The 18,787-nt window shown below is 37.9% G+C and overlaps 5 protein-coding genes across 5 annotated transcripts; 1 reads left to right on the top strand and 4 right to left on the bottom strand.

Annotated features, from left to right (window-relative positions):
- Positions 1-5,308: 5,308 nt before the first annotated feature.
- Positions 5,309-7,540, bottom strand: PHYBLDRAFT_17446 (hypothetical protein; the record flags this gene model as incomplete). The annotated part of the gene is made up of 3 exons (XM_018437253.1): positions 5,309-6,174; positions 6,511-6,646; positions 7,145-7,540. Coding segments are annotated over 3 exons (1,398 nt in total), but the record flags the coding sequence as incomplete, so codon positions are not given.
- A 2,762-nt stretch (positions 7,541-10,302) lies between these two features.
- PHYBLDRAFT_156848 (hypothetical protein) lies at positions 10,303-11,758 on the bottom strand. Its single transcript, XM_018433524.1, has 5 exons — positions 11,217-11,758; positions 11,085-11,135; positions 10,833-10,961; positions 10,569-10,740; positions 10,303-10,487 (listed from the first exon to the last, which is right to left on the bottom strand). The coding sequence occupies exons 1-5, from the start codon at positions 11,705-11,707 to the stop codon at positions 10,371-10,373; spliced, it is 960 nt and encodes a 319-aa protein (XP_018298356.1). The 5' UTR covers positions 11,708-11,758; the 3' UTR covers positions 10,303-10,370.
- Positions 11,759-12,167: 409 nt separating this feature from the next.
- Positions 12,168-13,831, bottom strand: PHYBLDRAFT_129062 (hypothetical protein). The gene is made up of 8 exons (XM_018429260.1): positions 13,795-13,831; positions 13,636-13,713; positions 13,444-13,525; positions 13,155-13,386; positions 12,844-13,011; positions 12,608-12,786; positions 12,497-12,550; positions 12,168-12,408 (listed from the first exon to the last, which is right to left on the bottom strand). Exons 1-8 carry the CDS (start codon positions 13,811-13,813, stop codon positions 12,339-12,341), a joined length of 882 nt encoding a protein of 293 aa, XP_018298355.1. The 5' UTR covers positions 13,814-13,831; the 3' UTR covers positions 12,168-12,338.
- A 1,379-nt stretch (positions 13,832-15,210) lies between these two features.
- PHYBLDRAFT_160962 (cyclin) lies at positions 15,211-17,383 on the bottom strand (the record flags this gene model as incomplete). The annotated part of the gene is made up of 4 exons (XM_018434324.1): positions 15,211-16,134; positions 16,400-16,661; positions 16,721-16,841; positions 16,972-17,383. 4 exons carry the CDS (start codon positions 17,381-17,383, stop codon positions 15,211-15,213), a joined length of 1,719 nt encoding a protein of 572 aa, XP_018298354.1.
- Positions 17,384-17,721: 338 nt separating this feature from the next.
- PHYBLDRAFT_156846 (hypothetical protein) lies at positions 17,722-18,509 on the top strand. The gene has a single exon (XM_018433523.1). It carries the CDS (start codon positions 18,241-18,243, stop codon positions 18,415-18,417), a length of 177 nt encoding a protein of 58 aa, XP_018298353.1. The 5' UTR covers positions 17,722-18,240; the 3' UTR covers positions 18,418-18,509.
- Positions 18,510-18,787: the final 278 nt, after the last annotated feature.

Genomic DNA, 18,787 nt, shown 5'->3' with positions numbered 1-18,787 from the left:
TATGTATGTGTGTGCTATTGGCGCACACTTATAAACTATTCCATAAGAGCTATATTTTGGTATTTAGATGTGAGAATATTATTATAGTTTAAGCTTATTGAAATCATTTAACTTTGGTATATTTATTGTTATATTTTTATTTGACTAATGGTACTTACTACAAGCGAAAGTTAATTAGCCAATATTATTACATGGGCTACTCATATTACTTCTGATAGTTTATTCTCTATAGATAAATTTCTATCGTAATTAGATCCGAGGTGTTTAAGATTTGAATCAATATCAAGAAAAAACCTGTAATGCACAACGCACAGACCAAGAGACAAGGCCCTCAAAATGGAGTGACCAAAAGTCCGAAATCCTAAACCCGACCTTACCAATGCCAGTACTAGCACCAGTGTTGTTGTAAAGATTTTCTACAGCAAGTATCAGTTGGAGAAAAGTATAGTGAAGATAGGTTAAATCGGTCGATTAAATAGAATACTTTGTGTCAGTGAATTGTCATTTACCACTTTGCGAAAACCAAGTTATAACCATGAAATTGAGAGTTTAATGCTTACCGAGGGCTCTTATATAAATATAAGCCATAATTCTGTCTATCTATCTATATATCTATCTATATATCATATATAATCTTTAAAATCTGATTTTTTGCTATTATAAATGTAATGCTATGTATTATAGCGTTCACAAAGGCTGAGACACGCGCATGGAGTATGTCAAGAGTTCTCGTTAGCAGTACTTTTATGTTGAGGCATTATTGTGATGTTTATTGTTATCTAAGGCCTAAAATACCATATCAGATACTTGTATGTCCTTACTTAAGATACGTAAGCCAATCCATATACACAGCTTCTTGAATACAGTCTTGTGATTTATTGCTTTCTTTTCTTATTTTGGCATTACAGACATATAATTGCTTACTAACACGCGTATAAGCATGTGTATGTAGATGCACATGTGCATGTATATTAGATTTAGATTTAGATTTAAATTTGGATATATATAGAGAGAGAGAGAGAAATTGCGCAGTCTTTAGACGGTTGCTTTTTTTTTGGTTTTGTTTTCAAGAAAAACATTGCTTGTTCTGGCATGTCTTATATTCTGTATAGTACTTGGTATATCTCTGGTGGGAAGTGAATATATTTGTAGCATCAAGGTAAACAAGATAGTACCGTGTCTGTTATATATTATTTGTAGTGAAAGTAGCATGAAACAGCAAGAACAACAACAAAGGGATAAAATATACATTATATTTTGAAACGCTTAAGAATATAAAATAAAAAGGGCTATACAAATACTAATAATAAGATATATAATGAAATTCTGGTTAGATTATGCTGCATTTTCTTTAAAAAGATAGCTTTATTGAGAATTCGTAATATAAACCTTTTAGGCAATGTATTATTTCTCACGTATAAATTTGAATTCATAGGTAATATTTATCTTGAGATATATTTCTTCTATATATATCTTATTTTATATATTATTAAGCAAACTAGACGCGTTTGAGTGAGTCGAGCACAAATTGATTGTATTACTGTAGTGATTTATCATACTGTAAATAATTGTTGGGTAGCGAATGGTTGTTAGGGCCAAATGCCGACTTTTTTTTTATAAAGCAAAATAAGACTTGATTCGAAAGCAATAGTGTATTGACAAATGATGCTTTCTTTTTCTTTTAATAAATACAGTTTTATATAGCTTGCTTCTTAAATAGAGAGAGAAAAAGAATAAAGAAGAATAAGAAGAGAACCTCTCTATGATAGGTGATTATGACATCTATAAAGAATATCACACCATAGTTTAAAATATTTGACCCTAATTAAGCAATACTTCCCATACGCGTATTGTTTCTGATAGTTATAATTAAGAGAAAAATGGCTGTGGAATTGTCACTGTTTTTTCAACAAAAAAAATTGTATGCACCTGTTGAGTTATCTTTGCGTTTATGGCGCAATTGACCTAAAGTTACAACGCCTTTAAATAAATCCTTAACCAGATAATGGCTTTCAACACAAACAAATTAAAAAGGTACGAATAATAATACAAATTATGCTAATAATAATAATAATAATAGTGATAACTACAATTTACATATAGATAGTTCTTTTATTTGGATTTGGATTTAAATTTAAATTAAATATATAAATATATAAATATATATATTCAAGTACAACAGAAAGATAAGCAGATAAAAAGATAATAAGCAGGTAGGCAGGTAGGCAGGTAGGCAGTTATACAGACTTGCAAAAAGACTCGATATACTATATTGATAACCTGAAGCTCTTAAAATGGAAATAAATGATGATAATAAAATATTGTAGAAAATATAAAGATTCTTTTTCTTTTCTTTTGGGTATTCGTGGGTAACTCAATGTGTGAGACTTATTTTTATTTCCCACAACCTCCTTGTGTTACAGAGCACATGATTGGCTAATAGACAATGTATTTACTTTATTTAGAATGCCTACCATGCTCGCAATAAACTATCGAAATGTCGCCATCGGATGGCGCAATGGTTGGAACACTTGCGATTGGCTACCCCATTTATTATCTTTACCCATAATTTTCAATTGTAAATTCAATAAAAATAAAATATGAGTTACTTGGTTCATTTATACAGCTCTTCCTTTTCTCTCTTCCTCTCTCTCTCTTTATCGCATACGTTATACACATCTATAAAATTAATTAAAAGAAATAAACTCATCAATGCCACAATCGCCTACCTCACCAACTACAACCCAGTTACCACCAATCTCAATGTTCGCTAGACCACATCCGCCAACCATCCTTCCAGTATCTCCACCTCAAACGGCCCATGAAAAAACAAACATCCACAGCAAATCCATGCCGATTCTTCCGAAACCCCACAACGATTACAACCACCACTCTCCATACCACTCCATACCATCGCCGTCACCTCCGTCATCATCCTTATTATTATCTTCATCAACATCAACATCAACATCAACATCATTATCATTATCATCATCTTCGTCATCAATATCATCATCCACACATCCTTCTAGCCACAACCAAATATACTCCCTTTACCCATCCCATCCCTCCTCTAATCATGAATCAGATCAACAAGCCTTGTGGAATCTTTGGGGCCAGTTCCAGCAGTCCCGCTCAGTAAGCTCGTCCCAAATATCCTCAAACTCGGAGCAATCCCAGCGAAGATCATCCGACCCAACCAGTGTACAGTCTGTCTTGTCAACCGATAAAGGACTGTCGTCTGAAGAGGTTTTAGCTGAAAAGCGACGCAGAAACGCAGGCGCCTCTGCACGCTTTAGAGACCGAAGAAAACAGCGTGAACGTGAGCTCCAAGACAAGTACAATATCCTCGAAAATCGGACAAAGGCTCTTGCCGATGCTCTGAGACGAATCGAGCCTGATCATCCTCTTGTCCTACCACACCAAGCCGAGATCACCAGCCATGGCGACAATTCTAACCGCCTGGGATCAGCCTCACCCTCCCCAGAACCACACTCCCAGAACACGACGGATCTGACTGACCGAGTTAGTCAACTCGAACGTTTAATGACTCTCTTCCGACAAGAAAAGGAAACAGACACCTGCAAACTTGAAGAACTCGAAAAAGAGGTTAGTTGACTATTATGATTATTATAGTTATTCGCTGTTTGTTTTGCCTATCGTATTTTGTACAACAATTATTAATATACATATAATATATCATATAGAACTTTTATCTTCGCTCTCTGTTGGTTCCTGTTGGCCGACCAAGATCACACAGTAACGGTAGATCAAGTCAGTCTTTAGTCCCAACCCCTCCATCTTCCGTGTCTCCTATTCTATCCAGAAAGACACGCTTGAGAAATGACGAGGATGACAATAATAACGAAGATGAAGAAGGTGACGATCAAAACGAAGAGTCCCATGAAAAATCGAGTAAACGGATTTGTGTTCCCTCTCAAGATAAGGAGCAGGGGCATTCGACCGCCACATTTTAGAGATGAAAGAAAAAGAAAACAATTAAAACATATACAAACAAATCATCTACCTACCTACTAGCTAACCAAATATTCCCACAACTTCTTTATCTTTTCATTCTTCTTCTGTTTTTATCAAAGAATTTTTCTATACCAGCGTATAATGTCATATTCCCTTTGTGCATACTTTCAAGATAAACCTCCTCTCTTTCACTTTCTTTATTTCTTCTATCTTATCCACCTTTACCCCTTTCGTTGTACTTTGCATATACTGTTAATATAAATATAATAACTCTTTTTTTTAAAAAAAAATAATCAAATAATGATCTATTGTGTGTTGCGTTTTTTTATGTACACTTGAAAATTGCCTGTGAAAATACACGATGTAAAGCGAAATTAAAATGAAAAAAAAAGAAAAGAAATCTTGCGATAAGAATAAAATTAAATATAAGAATAAGACGAAAACAACGGTGCTGCTGTGTATTGTATGCAAAGAGTAGGTGGTGGTGGTGGGGGGGTATCAAACAAAGATATGAATAATAATAATAAAAAAAGAACATTGAGAACAAAAGCAACAAATAATAAAAATATGCTTTTTTTTTCTATGTTATTTTCTCTATTCATTTTTTTTTCGTTGCTAGGTTGCTAGGCTGTTCTTTGTTCCTTGTTTTTTTTGGGGGGGTTTTGGGTTATGGTACTAAAATGGTCTAAAGTCAAGACTTTTGGACCAACTCAGGATTCTCTATTTCGGTTTCTTCTCCAACAAACAAACCTGGCTCAGAAGGGGGCTGGAATAATCCGAGTAATTTAGCAGCTTGACCAGAAGGTGGATTGAGAATATGCTGATCATGACTATGCTGATAATGAGTAGGCGTATGAGTAGGCAAATGAGTATGAATATGTGGATGAGTGTGTGCAGACGTAGGTGTAGATGTAATAGTGTAGCCATTGATTTCTTGGCTTGATTGAGCTTCAGCTTGGGCCTGTGCTTGAGCTTGAGCTTGGGCCTGGGCTGTTGCATATATATTAGCCATCATCGCAGCTGCTGCCAGTGCCTGGGATTGAAGTGTCGTTGAAGGATCGAATGCACTGCTGTCTGGCAGAGGTGACACAGAACAGCTTTCTCTAAATTTTTCTAAAAGGCTCATCAATTGCACGTGCTCGGTATCTTGACCAAGAACGTAAGCTTGTGTTTCAGAAACCCCATTACCCCCAGCACACTGTTGTTTTTGTTGTTGCTGTGATGCAACTGCAGCAGTAGCTGCGGCTGCTATATAATTGGCGTGGAGAACAGCAGCAAATTCCGGATGGATGGTAAACGATGGGTGAGCAAGTCCGGGATGAGCACCAAGACTAGCACCAGGGTTAGAGTCCCCCATGACCATATTGATCTCCTCTACTAGACGTTTGTAGCCCTGCACATGCTGCAACTTGAGCTTTGCCAAAAGCTGCTTCACGCGCTCGGCTATACGCTGACGCTCCTTTAGATCGACATATGAGCTCGATAGGACCTTCTGGACAAGACTAACACCATGAACCTGATCCTGAAGCACTTCGTCAATCACGGTGTCGGTTGGAGAAAAGAAGAGGGTGTCTAAAATAACCGTACAAGCCTCGGGTTCTTGGCGCTGGTTGACTAACTTGAGCACAGTCAGGGAGGCCAGCTTGTGTGTGCAAAGACGAGCCAGATGAGGCGTGAGGCGGGGAGCAAGAATACTGTAGCGACCTGGAATACCCGACGTGTCGAGAAACCAGATCAGCAAGAGAGCGCCATTGGCATTTGTGGCCAGCAGTAAGGCGTGTTGTACAAGTGTGGACGCTACATATTTCTGCTGGCGTTTTGTAACGTGAGGGCTTTCCAGAGTTGCTCGGACGGCGCGTGAGCCAAATCTTCCTTGCGCAATCTCCCAACAGTTGTCGACAATGGCGTCGAAAATGAACTGGTTTATATCCGGACCGAGGCCGAGACAACACTGAACGACATAGTTTCCAAACTGATCGAGCAGCAGTGCCGGAACATACGGTCTAATGTGGACGCATACGGTGTTGATCTGTGTCGGCAGACGGGCTGTATCGATGATCTTTTGAGCAGCCCAGGTGCCATTCTTATGGATACCAACCGAGGCTAGGTAAGGGGCAATGGTCTCCAGCATGTGGGATTTAGCAGTCTCTGAACAGCGCTCAAATAGACGTTGGACAACCGTATTCCCAATATAGTCTACAAATCATACATAGCGAGTCAAACAGCAACCCCTCATTTTCTTGTTAGTATTTTCCACATATTAAATTACAAAAATAGATACACAAACACAAACAATGCGCACGAGCGAACACAGGTACACAGGTACACAGGCACACAGGAACATACGCACGTACGCACATACGCATGCACGCACGCACGCACGCACGTACGCACGCACGTACACATGTACGCATGTACGCATGTAAGCATGTAAGTATGTAAGTATGTACGCATGTAAGTATGCACGCTCACATGCTTACACGTTTGTAAATACATAAGAACATATATTTCTATTTACTTGGAAATACGTACCACTACACAGTTCAACTATTTCCTCAGTGCAGTCGACAGCAATGACATCCAATTCGTTGAGAGAGATGTAAGGAGATTCCAATTTCTTTCTGAATTCACGTAGTCTAGAAATATCTACTCTACGGGACTGGCCAAGCTCGGGGGCAGCGATGATTGCAGAGTAATAAGTGGGTGAACGATGAATTTCTAAAATGTAAAAGAAAAAAAAAAGAAAGATGTAGATGTAGATTTAATAAATATAACAAAATGATCTTTTTCTTGTAAACAGCTTTATGTTTACACGCATATGATATTTAGTTTATTACAGATAAGCAAGGGGGGTATAAGGGGGGTTAAGTGTAGTGTAGGGTAGGAGAAAAAGAAAGAAAAAGATTGGGTATTAAAGGCTCAAGGTACGTGGTTTAGACATACCATCAAAAATAGACCCTTGTCTGTCATAGTCTCCAAATTCTCGCATGATAAGCTGTCTTTCGGCAACAACGGCAGCATAGACATTCGGAGAGGTGGTGCCAACCATTTCAGTCGTCATGCACATCATCCCACGTTGAGATTGATAGCCACTATCGGGGGCGGTAGGGGTAATCCAGCTCATATCCGACTCGATGATGTGTCCCCCTTCTGGTCCAGATGACACAACTGTTGGTGCTGATGCTGATGCTGATGCTGATGCTGATGCTGATGCTGATGCTGATGCCTTTGTCGATTTAGTTGATTTGGCTGTCTTTGTTGCCTTTCCTTTTATTGTTGTTGCGGTTGTTGTTGATGTTGCAGATACCGAGGAAGGGGATGACAAGATAACAGGTAGTTTCGAAGGCTCTTTGGCGAACCCAATCCTAACTGGGCCACTGCCAGGACCCATGATCTCCTTTCCAATCAGAGCCTTCTTGGCCCGGACAGCATCTTCTTGAAGCTCAAAGTTGACAAACCCGCAGTTTTTGTGTGTCAGGACGCGGGCCGATTCAATCGAGCCAAAGGGTGAGAAGAGGGAAAGTAGACAGTTTGGTGTGGTTGAGACTGGAATATTTCCTATCCCTGTATGAGTATATACAGACACATATGCATATAAAAATAAAAGCACATTAGATGGCGATAATTTATTATACGTTTGCACAAATTTAGAATATAAAAGAAAAGAAAAAAAAGATTACTTACATAAAGCACGGGTAGGTCCTTGTGCAGAAGACGTATTGGTTTCAGTTACAACAACTGGCTGGGGAACCGCTTCATGACGTCCAAACCCGACTTTGAGAGAAGTACTGCCGAGACGACTACTGAGTTTTGTGGTCGCGCTTTCCTTTGCTCTGAGGGCATCTTCTAGAGATTCAAAGTTTACAAACGCACACTCGCGGTCGGGAAGGATACGGATGCTGTCAATCGGCCCACAAGGGGTAAAGAGACAGGTGAGGTCCGCAGTGGTGATAGAGGGGTCAATGTTACCCAGCCAAAGAGAACGGGTGGGAATCTGGACAGGAGAGTTTTTTTCGGATGAAGAAGAATGATCATCATCCTCATCATTATCATCCTCATTATTGATGATATCGTTGAGATTGTCTTGACCTACACCTTGGTCCTCTTCTTGCCCTTGAACCTTGTCTTCTTCTTGACCTTGAACTTGATATTGATCCTGCTCTTGGTTAGGATTTTGAGTTCCATCTTGAGTATCGCCTTGTTCCATTTCTTGTTCCTGGCTACGGATCTGGGTCTGGATTCTTTCATTTTCTTGGTCTTGGTCTTGGTCTTGGTCTTTGTGAGTTTCTTCAATTGGGTCGTCTAGTTGCTTGTTTTCGGGTCTAGATACAACCCTTGGGCTGACCCGTGGGCTTGCCCTTGGACTGTTGCTGCTCCTTGGGCTAGCAGCCCCTGACCAATCCTCGGCGGTAGGCGTGTCAAGGGATGGACCGGAGGCTGCCTTGCGCTGGCGGGCAATCATCTCCAGGAGATCCGCACTGCTGTTTGAGCTCCGCAATAGGTTTCGAGAAGGTCGGTTGTGGTATTGAAGATTATGCTTATTAGGGTGACTAAAGTTGGAGTGGTGGGTCTGGTGGTGAAGAGGCGTATCGTGGTGCCAGATTGAATGTGAGGAAGGAACAGGCAGCGGATGACGTGCATCCGGGACACCCATGCTGATCGCACGCGGACGTCCCTGAGATTGCTGCAAACGCACACTTGCGATGGATGGCAGGGTGGTTGGTATCGATGATGATGCTTCTTCTTCTCCTCCTGTTGTTGTTATTAATGGTACTTGTGATGGTACTTGTGATGGCTGTGCCCGCCATGGCATGTCGTCCTGCAGCCCCAGTGATGCCAAGGTACTTGTGATGGTGTTGTTGTCATCACCCTTCATCAACTGGTCGGTGGTTGGGGTTGTGGGACTAAGTAGCTGTGTACCATCTGCCAGAAAGCTACTGTTAAAGATACCGCCGCCGAACGGATGGTTACCAATTGGGTTTGTGCCGATGTTTGTGTCGAGCGAGAGAAGTGCTTCGGGTATGTATAAAAAGGCGGTCGACTGAGAAGGCATGGTGTCAGCACGCGGTCGGCGCAGTGGTGACAGCTCTAGATGAAGGTGGGTTTTTCGGTCTTGTGTTGTGGCAGACGGACGACCGATTTTTGGTAGACGCTGGTCCAATGTAGTCTGCATCATCCTTGTTGAAGTATTGCTTTTATACGGATATAGATATATGTATATGTATATGTAAAAGCACACACAAGTGTAAATATGTATGCATTAGTTTTTTTTTTTTTAAAAAAAAAGATATATACTGGGGTTGTTTGACTTTTTTTATTTTTTCATAAACCCAGCCATAAAACGCGCAAGCTTACCATTTTGGGAGAGCGAGACTCATAGCCTCAGTGGCAGAACCAACGGTCGTTGGTGGGCCGGTGTCAGGCCAGCTCATGAAGGATTATGAAGGAGGGAAGGAAGGTGGTCGGGGAATGAAAAGGATTTTTATTTTATTTTTAAAGAAGTTGATGTCAATGGTGATGAAGAGAATGACCAACGACTGGTATGTTTCTTCAACCTGAGAGATACAAAAGAAGAAGTGGGAAAGAGCAGATAGAAATGCACAAGATGTAGAGAATAATATATATATATATATATATATATTTGAGTACAGTTAATGAAGAGAAAGAAGAAGGAAGAAAGAGGAGGAGAAGAGAAAACCATAGAGACCTAAAAATACATGTTTTATATAGATGTGTATTATCCACGGTTTGGACAGCCAAGGGGGAAAGGTGGGGGATGGGGGTTTCCTTTGAGGAGCCCAAACCAGCACACTCCGCCAACCAAATTCAGGGTCACGGCAGTAAAAATAAAAATAAAAATAAATATCAATATCAATATCAATATCAATATCAATATTAATATAATTTGAAGACCTTTTGTCCTACTGCTTTGGGTTAAAGTCAATAGAAGGAATCTAGAGTATTTAAAAGAGATAAAGACTTTGCTGTTAGTAAATAGGACATACAAGAGGCCAATTGACACTATTGCAATGTACAGACAAAGATGTGAGAACCAATTGAAGATGGTTGTTGAATTAGATAGAAGCATATATATATATATATATATTTCCAAATGATCTCACTAAATGTCAGAAATTACATGCTTCACAGATTATTCAAGATCATATCTATAATATATATATAGAGTGTTGTAGTCGGAGCGTACAAAGGCTTGCTTTATCTCTCTATTTGGTCTTGTACGTGATGTTCGCTTCTTTTTTGCCAGTCGGTAATCGTCCCGAATAGCCTGTGACACAAATATGTAACCACTCCAGGGTCTCTGTTATATGTATATGTATATATATTTTTATGTTGTTTATAGAATAATCTACTATTACTGTTTTTTTTTTAGTTCAAGAGAAGATGAGTCCAACAATAAATAGACTCATTATCATAAGAAACAACCTGGATAGGAAACCGTTACTGTGAGGCTGACCATGAATTGCAGTAGATCCGTTGAAAGGCATATTCTAAGGATGTATTCATTTTCAGTTTCGAATCAGCCAACCAAAATCAATAAGAATTAAGAAGAGTTTAGATGGTTTACTTACAAAGGCAATACCAAATGGAAAGAACCCTACGCCAGCTGTAATGGCTACATTTCCAGTGTTAAAACCTCTTCCTCGTAATGGTTGTCCAAAGAAAGAGTGACTTGGCATATTGGGATCCCGTAGTGGAGGAGGTCTTTGTCCAGCTGGACGTGTTGGTATCGATGGATCATTTCTGTATTAATTTTTTGTTTTTTTTTTTAAAAAAATAAATAAACAATTGATAATAGATAGATATATATATACAAAAACATTATGTAGCTTTACCTTGGATCTTTTTCTTCTTTGCCTCTGCCGTAAATAGGAATCACCTTTTCCCTGTCACATCCTGCCTTGCACACAGGACACGTTGGATTTCTTGACTGCTGGTTCAACCACTGTCCCAGACAAGACCAACTTGGGATGAGGAAATAAAAAGGAAATGAAAGAAGTCATCTGTCAATACAATAAATTGACGTCTATTCACCAATATATATATATGCATATCCCAGCTTTGACATGAATGACACCATAACTTACCAAAACAAATGTCCACACAGCGTTAATACTGGATATGTAGCTGTATCAAAACTAACCAAAATAAAATTAATAATAATTTTTTTGTTCCTTATCAATATAGCACTATATAAGATATAAAGCCTTGAAACAAACCATATGTTGCACTCATAAAAACCACCGCCATTAATAGTGTCGTCATGTTCTTGTGATGTAGGTAAACTAGCATCTGTTGGCATCGATCCTCCTTCGCCTGTAGTGTCTTCGTTCAAGCTAGTCACCACAATCCGTCGTCGTAGCTCATTTGTCACTGTTGTGTTTTGTTGCTTGTGCTGTATCAATACAGGTCCTGTTCGGACTTGTTCTGATTCCACAGTCTCTGCTGAATTTACAGTAGAATCAGTAGCAGCATGAGAAGGAGCAGAGGCAGTAAATAAAGTATCAGCAGAGTTTATAGCAGGAATATGAGCACTAGCAGTAGTAGCAGTAGTAGCACTAGTAGCAGTAGCAACAGTAGCAGCAGTAGAGGCAGTAGAGGCAAAAGTAGGTAATGCAGTCGGCAGTGTAATGTGTGATGAAATTATGCTTGGTGAGAGAGTCTGGGCCGTGGCTGTGGTCTGAGAATCCTCTTTTGGTGTTTCTTCCATGGAGTTTTCTACACTTCCCGAAGCCTCTTCCTCGGGTGTAGTCGATCGGGTAGCATCCATCAAGATGAAGATGTGTCTGTGCTTTTTCTCTTAACCCAACTCTAGCCAGAAATCTCTGGGTGTCAAATCAATCATGTGACAATATATATATATATATTTGCTATTACAGTGTTTCTTCTTACTTGAGATTGAGATGATGTTAATTAATTATATATATATTTTATTTTATTTTATTTTATTTTTGTACGAATCAAAAAAAAGAAATTAATTTTTTTGGACCAAAAAAAAAAAAAAGCTAGAGATAGATATACAGCTCTGACCAAACCACAACCAGATTGATCCCTCTTTATGCATATAAATCCAAGGATTTTGTTTCAAATTCAAATGATTACATACATTCCTGTTGAATATGGCTAACAAAGTTTCAATTCTCACCCAATAAAAGAAGTATTACTATTTTACCAGCCAGATAAATTATAATTTAATATATATATAAAGAAGAAGAAGAAGAAGAATAACTACATTTTGTTTTTGAAAATATTGAAACAATTTATAGATTAGATTTCTGTTGTATTTGTATTTTAAAGAATAGAAGCCGATTTTTTTATAATTATGATCTATCGTTTTTAAATTAATCCTTGAGGACGTTGCGACGGATGAAGTTGGAGACTGTCTCAAAGACGACAAGAAGGATACCACCACTATATATACATAAGGAATTATGATTAGAACAAAGGTCGAGAAAGATAAGATAAAATAAAATTATACAGCATATGCTGGTTTACTTACCCAGGACCCAATCTAAGAACCTTTGGTACGAATCCCTTGTAGAGAGCTCTGACACTAGATGATTATAAGAATAGGATTAAGTGACAAGAAAAGAATAAGACAATCACTTACCCTTCTTCACGGGCAACAAGGGCAATTGAAGGCAAGGTCCAGTTGTAACGTCTGGGACCATCACCGCTGTGACCCTGGATTCTGGTCTTGACAACATCAAAGGGAGTGTTGATCATCGTACCAACGAAACCACCAGTAGAACCGGCGGCAAAGTTGACAGCGAGTTGCTGGTTCTTGTCCTGTTAAGAAAAAGAATCTTTAATTATTTCACTCTTTCTATTAGTTCTTTTAATTACCTTTGGTTGGGGCAAGAGTCCCTTGACACCAAAGATTACACCAAAGTAACCACCGTTCCAGCTGGCGTGACGCCAGATAGTGGCTTCAAGACCGTTGAACAGGGCCAAAGGACCCTCCTTCTTGATAATCTTTCCAAATGTATCCATTGTACCATTGTATTTTCCGACCTGGGTCCACACACATATATATATGTAATACAGTATAGTATATTCAAAGAATGACAAGTAAATTTTTTTTAAGAAACCTTGTTTGTAATCCCAATATTGTTCCCGTATTATCCCACGTATACACACAAAAGATAATATCTTACATTGGCCTTGTCCTGCATTCTGATCTTGACCAATTCAAAGGGAACAATCAAAAAGGCTTCAGTGATACCAGCACTGACACCGGTCATGATGGCCAAGGACTGGGTCAACTTGTCAAAACCAAACACACGCTTGTAGAGGGCTGTGTATTGTTCGTTTGCAGCAAACTTTGTGGCACGCTTGGGAGCCTCGACTAAGATGGGAGGAATGATACCTCTATAGAGAGCACCCACACTAATATGATGTTTTATTAGCTTTGATCGGTTTACTGTCATCATCTTTTTTTTTTACCCTTCAGTCTTGATGATCTGCTTGAAAGACTGTCCAATCGAGACACTGGCGCCGGTATTCAATTGAGCACGCGTTTTAACGACTTTATGAGTCATATCCAATCCAATCCAAGCCAAGCCAAGCCAAGCCAATAAAGTATGTATAGGTATAATAGTTATTAGAGATTGTAATAATATAAAGCAAAATACTTACCATCCAAGGGATACATGGTCAAGATTTCTGAAATACCAGCAATGGCACCACACAAGAACTGGTAGTGGAAAGGAAGGGCTAACATATTATGTGATTGGTTTAGTGGAGTCTGTCCAGTAGAGTTGTGCTTGGTTATCTAGTCCAAGAATCGAAACATACGTTTGGGTGCTTCAGCCATTGTGTCCAAGTTGCTTTGACAAAGTAAGTTAAAGAAGAAGAAGAAGAAGAAGAAAGAAAGAAAGAAATAAAGAAAGAAGTAGATGAAAGATAAAAAAAAAAAAAAAAAAAAAAACCTAATATGGGGATGTGGAGTTTTTTTTTTTATTTTTATTATCCCGCAAATAAAATAAAATAAAGTATAAAAATAAATTTACAAGGGAAAAAAAAAAAAAAGAATAATGGCTCTTTGGTACACAAGAAAATCCAAAAAAGAGATCTCTGTTTCTACCTCTATCAAATATTTTTTATATCAATCGAAACATAGACTATCATTCATCTTATTGTATAGTGTATTTATGTAATATACTGAAAACACAGTCACATCTATACCTTCTTTTTTTTTGTCAGTGTGCGTATATAATAATAATAATTTATATGATATACCTTATTTTATTTTATTTTATTTTTATTATATTTTTTGCACGGGAACTCCACATTTTTACTTTATTTTTTAAAAGTATTTTTATATAAAGAAATGTAACCTTGGAGATTGTGAATAATAAAGTAAAATAAAATTCAGGTACCAAATAATTGTGTTTTCTTTAAAGAATAGATTTCCAATTCAATAAGCTATAGCCTTGCAAAAATAAATATAAAGAATTGTTTGTTTATTTAATCTTTTGGATATCCTTAACAGTCAAGGTGACAGGACAAGATTTTTGCGTCAGATATACTTTTGGTGTAACATTATTTATTTATTTATTTATTTTGGGTGGAGCGGGGGAGGGGGGGGGGTTCAGATTTTCTAGTAATTTTTTTTCTTTAAATAAAATAAATATATAAAACCTATGCCTATAGCACAATTCAAGTAATAATGGGAAAATATTAGCAAATCAGAGTCGTTCAAAAAAAAAAGTTACTTTTTGAACTTTTCACCTGTCCACCCCAATTGTTTTATTTTTAGTTTTATTTTTATTTTTGTTGTTGGTTATATAAAAATAATAATAATAAGAATAAAAAATAAGAATAATAAGAATAATATAAAAAATAAAAAAAAAATAAAAAAAATAAAAAAAAAATTGTGCCAAGGCTTCAAATTTGTTTGGCTTTACCAAAGTGTATTGTGTGTGTGTTTTTTTGTTTTTGGATTTTTTTTTTGGATTTTTTTGAATTTTGAATTTTTTTGAACTTTTGAATTATTGAATTGAATTATTGAATTTTTTTTTTCCCATTTTTGTATATATAAATAAATAAATAAAATAAAATAAAATAAAATAAAATAAAATAAAAAGATTTATATTTGTATCTGGCCTTTGATGATTTGGTGGTTATCATCTCATATGCCATGCTGATGTTCTTCCCTGTTCTTCCCTGTTCTTCCTTTGGTCGCCTTTTACCTTTAGTCTTTTTTGTTTTTTAATTGTAGTTGCGCCAAGACAAAAAGGTGTTGACGTTCTGGGGTTGGACAAGAGGATGAGACGAAAAGAGATCCTGTTCGGTGTTAAAGGGATCCCATGTGGCAGCAAACGGTTGAGAGTGAAATCGATTGGCTCGGATAGGATTGAACTCCTGACAGCGTCTAAAATAATAAGTCCCATCATTGTTATTCACTTGTTCTCCTTCTTCTTGATGATGATGATGATGATGATGATGGATCGGAACCTTGGGCAGCGAGTGACGACTGATGGGTGGCGGAGGTGTGACAAAGCGCGAGGGCGATGGCAGGTGTGTCTGCTTCTGAATGCGATGATGTCTGTTGTGGCTGCTGTTCAGAGGGCTGAAATGGAGATTCATCGTGTTTGAACCATAATCACGTCGGTGATAATTCGACTGCTGCAGAACCTCCCACGCAAGTCGCTCCTTCTGAAGCTGCGACTCCCGCTTCTGTCTCTCCTCTTGCTGTTCCCGTCGATAACGCTCCTCCTGCTTCCGGGCATCTTCCTTGAGTCCCAGGCTGACAAGGGTCACACGAATGAACTCCTCTCTCTCGGGCGAACTCTCGAAACACGTCATCCTGGCACGTTCCCGGCATCGGTCCAGCACTGTCTTCCAGTGATTGTACTCTGTGTCGCGCACAAAGATATTGTAGTCCAGCGCATCAAGAAACTCGGCCTCCATCACATTGAGATCCTGGAGCTTCATCCCACTCACTTCAGCCCACGTCTTGTTCGTAAACGTTATGTCATCCAGAAACTTGTTCGACAGCATCAGGGCCACAATCAACAGTCGGTACTCCGATCCTTCGTCTCCCTCAATCGTAGGGTTCGAATAGAGCAAGATAGCAATGAACTTCATCGCCAAGTACACCACAGACTCGGTCAAGCGAGTGGCCGTCAATACCTTTATGTTTATATAACAATGTTTAATTTTTAATTATAAATATTTTATTATTATTATTATTATTATTATTATTAAAATAAAATATACACTTACACACTACTCCCAATCTTTATTTTTTTCTATTCTCTTTACCACCCTCAACTATCTCTTTTTCACCTCACAATCATTATCATTGTTTATAGGTATTGTTCTCTCTAATCTTATTTATATATTTGTGTCTATATAGCACAAACGTGCCTTGCTTTTATTTTAAAAAAAAATTTACCTGCAGCACGAACCGTTTGAAGGCGGGATTGGCACTGGCTGCAGATCGACTACTGATCCCATGACGCAATGGTTGACGAGCATGCCACATGAGGTAGACCATCGACGCAGCAAACTCAGCCAAGGATGGAATCATAGTGTCCACAGTGTCATTACTCACATGAACAATAGCAGGCGGAAGACAGGGTGCATACGAATTCGGCTTTCTTTGTTGTTCATAATCTTCCTTTTTGGCCTCTTCCTTTTTGTCTTTTAATTCTTCCCTTAATTTTATGTTTATGTTTAGGTTTACTTTTTCTTCATTTCGACATATTACATTCACAATTCCAGGTTGTGCTTGTGCTTGTGCTTGCTCATGTACTGGTGGATGTGATTTGGACAGAGACTGGAGTGGCGGCGGTTGGTGCAAATGACGACGGTTACTGTCAACAACAATAATATTACTATTATTAATATTATTAATATTATTAATATTAATATTATTAATATTATTATTATTATTATTATTATTATTATTATTGTTATTAATATTATTATTGCTGTTGTTGATATTATTACTACCACTACTATTACTACTGGTGGTCATAGTTGTAGTTGTAGTTGTAGTCGTAGTTGCAGTCGCAGTCGCAGTCGCAGTGGTGGTTGAGACGTTATTGTTGATGTTTCTGCCAATGGTGCCATTCATGCTAATGCTGTTGAGGCTGTTGAGGCTGCTGAGACTATTAATGCTGCTAATGCTGCTAATGCTGCTTCCACTGTTTCTGTTTCTGTTTCTGTTGGTAATGCTGTGTCTGTTTCCATTAATATTGTTGTTGTTGGATTGTATTCTGTTGTTCGTAATAACGGCACCAGCACCGGTTCCTGTGCCGGCACATGTCAAGGGAAGAGTAGGACAGGCAAATGCAGACTGACTTGGAAAAAAGGTCGGCTTGGTGGCAGGGAAGAGGGTGTAGGCTTGAGGCTCACCTCTGTTTTGCATCATCATCTTCAACAATGGATTCCGACTCGATCGTTTCTAGTCCTTTCTGGTCTGGTCTGGTCGGGTCTGGTCTGGTCCTGGGCTTTGTTGATTCTTTGTTATCTCTTTTTGTTGTTGTTGTTGTTGTTGTTGTTGTTGTAAGGAAATGAAATAAAAAAATAGATAGATACAAATAAATACAATACAATACAATACAATACAATACAATACAATACAAGATAATACAATAAAAATAAAATAAAATAAAATACAATGCAATAAAAATTCGATTCAAATAAGAATAAAATATAGAGGGAATAAGAGTTTGAATAAAATGAAATTAAAGAGCAAGGACCCGTCCTTTGTACAGCAGTCAAAAGGGGTGGTCAAAAGATAAAGATAAAGAAAGGAAGATAGATAGATAGATAGATAAATTGAAAGATTGAAAGAGAGTGAGTGAGTGAGTTTGGCTGATAGACTGTATGTAGCAAGCAAGCAAGCAAACAAGCAAACAAACAAACAAACTATAAAGAGAGAGAGAGAGAGATAAAGAGGGCGATTTTTTTTTTCAAAAAATAAAAGAATAAAAGAATAAAAGGCTGCGAAAACAAGCAAGGATGTTGTATCTTTTTTCTTGGTTTCTGGCGTCGTCTTTGCTTTCTACTGTCTTTTCTGCTTTACTTTGAAGCGAAAGTATTGGCTGTCGGTGTAGCTGTAGCTGTAGCTGATGGTTGTGGCTGTGGCTGTGGTTGTGGTTGTGGTTGTGGTTGTGGTTGTGGTTGAAGGGGTGGGGCAATATATAAATATATAAAGATAGATAGAGATACAGGTAGGTAATGCGATGTATAGATAGAAAGGGAGGGTTGTCGGCTTGGTTCCGTAAGATGACTCTTGGTGCCTGGTTTCTTCTTCTTTCCACTATTAATATTCTGCTACTACTACTACTACTTCTTCTTCGGCTTCTACTTCTGCTTCTGCTTCTACTTCTACTACTCTGGCTTCTGCTTCTGCTTCTGCTTCTGCTTCTCTTTTTGCTTGGTCTTGACGATGAAGCTGCGTAATCACCAACTACCTTTTTCCTATCCTTTTGCTCTTTCTTTCCTTTCTTTTCTCTCTTGCTTTCTTTCTTTTCTTGTTCAAATTATTATTTTTTAAATAAATAAAAATAAATAAATAGAAAAAAGGACAAGAGAAAAAAAAATCAATTAAAAAAAAATTAAAATAATATAAATATAAAATTTTATTTATATTACATTATATCTTTTCTATATTAAAAAAAAATTATTTATTTATTTATTTATTTATTGAATAAAAAATAAAATAAAATAAAATTCTTCTCCCTCCCTCCCATCTACTTCACTTTACTCTCTCTCTCCCCCCTTTCTTTCTTTTTTTTTTTTTGCTATACAGAGTTTTTATGTATATCACATA

Source organism: Phycomyces blakesleeanus (assembly GCF_001638985.1).
Source record: "Phycomyces blakesleeanus NRRL 1555(-) unplaced genomic scaffold PHYBLscaffold_1, whole genome shotgun sequence".
NCBI lineage: Eukaryota > Fungi > Mucoromycota > Mucoromycetes > Mucorales > Phycomycetaceae > Phycomyces > Phycomyces blakesleeanus.
Note: the sequence above shows the minus strand (reverse complement) of the source record. Positions and strands in the feature narration are given on the sequence as shown.